Here is a 1,084-nt window from a genome sequence, read left to right on the forward strand (position 1 = left end):
AATAATTACGAAGCAACAGGTATTTGCACAATGTTAATTAGGCAGATTATCTTGAAAAACATTGCTGCCGTATTTCTAATATAGTTTTTTGCAAATTTCTCAGTTTTTCAAAACAGTTAATTTCTTTTACTATTTTGTTTGTACTCCTATAACAGCGCTAGACAACACCTCCAGAGGAATGACGCCAATTTTTAATCACCCTGTATTCCAGAAAACCCTGCACAATCCTCATACAACAGAAACCTTTGACGGCTTTGATGGCGCCGAAATTTTCACTGTTCGTTTCTAATTGTTAATAGGAGCACTTTTCCAGGAACACTTGTACAGACACAATTGTTTCGACGACCGAAAATTTGAACTGTTTATTCCCCGGGTCTGGGTCATGCTCAAGCGGTACGCTACGTTTCTGGGGGTCAACCCGACGCCAAACAACGCCAATCCAGATATCCGAGACACTCAGCAGTCACTTCCTGTAACAGCGTTCGAGTGCCTCAACAAGACATTTGGTGTTACATTCGAATGCTTTGCTTCCCCATTAAATTGCTACTTTCGCCAATATTGCTCTGCTTTTGCGGACTGCGACTCGTATTTTGGAAGCAGAGGGTAAGCGTTTTTAGCAGAAGTTTTTCCAACTGGTCGAATCGGTATGAGCAAGTTACTACTTTTTGCAGGCCCTTCTTGAACCTAAAAGCCTTGTCTGGGTCATTTCAAGCCAATCCACCTTACTGCGAGGAGCTGATGGAAGCAGCTGTGATTCACATGGAAGGACTGCTGGACGACACTCTAGAACCGTTAAGTTTTATTGTGTTGGTTCCCGATTATCGGGAACCCACGCCGGCAGCACTGGTGCGTCTGGAATCCAGTCAGTTCAAGCGGAAACAGGTCACAATTCCCGCGTACGAGCACGAGTTTAGGCACGGGTTCCAGCACGTTCTAAACAGGTAAAGTTTGAAGTAGAGCTAGATTTAGACACTCTGCAGGCCTCCATAATCCTAATATCTCAGGATTGAGCCAACTGATTAGGATGAAATTGGTGCGAATATACTTCACCAAATGTGGAATAAGGAAGAAATATAAATTAGGC

General features: G+C 43.4%; 1 protein-coding gene across 1 annotated transcript in view; it reads left to right on the forward strand.

Moving 5' to 3' along the window:
• The window catches only part of LOC109540402 (mRNA (2'-O-methyladenosine-N(6)-)-methyltransferase), a gene marked incomplete at its 3' end in the record, with an annotated part of 19,885 nt that extends 18,944 nt beyond the window's left edge, over positions 1–941 (forward strand). Inside the window, 2 exon segments of the mRNA XM_019908764.2 lie at positions 314–603; positions 672–941. Coding sequence (XP_019764323.2) covers positions 314–603; positions 672–941 — 560 coding nt within the window.
• Between the last annotated feature and the right edge of the window lie 143 nt (positions 942–1,084).

The sequence above is a fragment of the Dendroctonus ponderosae genome, unplaced genomic scaffold (genome assembly GCF_020466585.1).
Source record: "Dendroctonus ponderosae isolate FM_Combo_2020 unplaced genomic scaffold, Dpon_F_20191213v2 Dpon_F_20191213_11, whole genome shotgun sequence".
NCBI classification, from domain to species: Eukaryota; Metazoa; Arthropoda; class Insecta; order Coleoptera; family Curculionidae; genus Dendroctonus; species Dendroctonus ponderosae.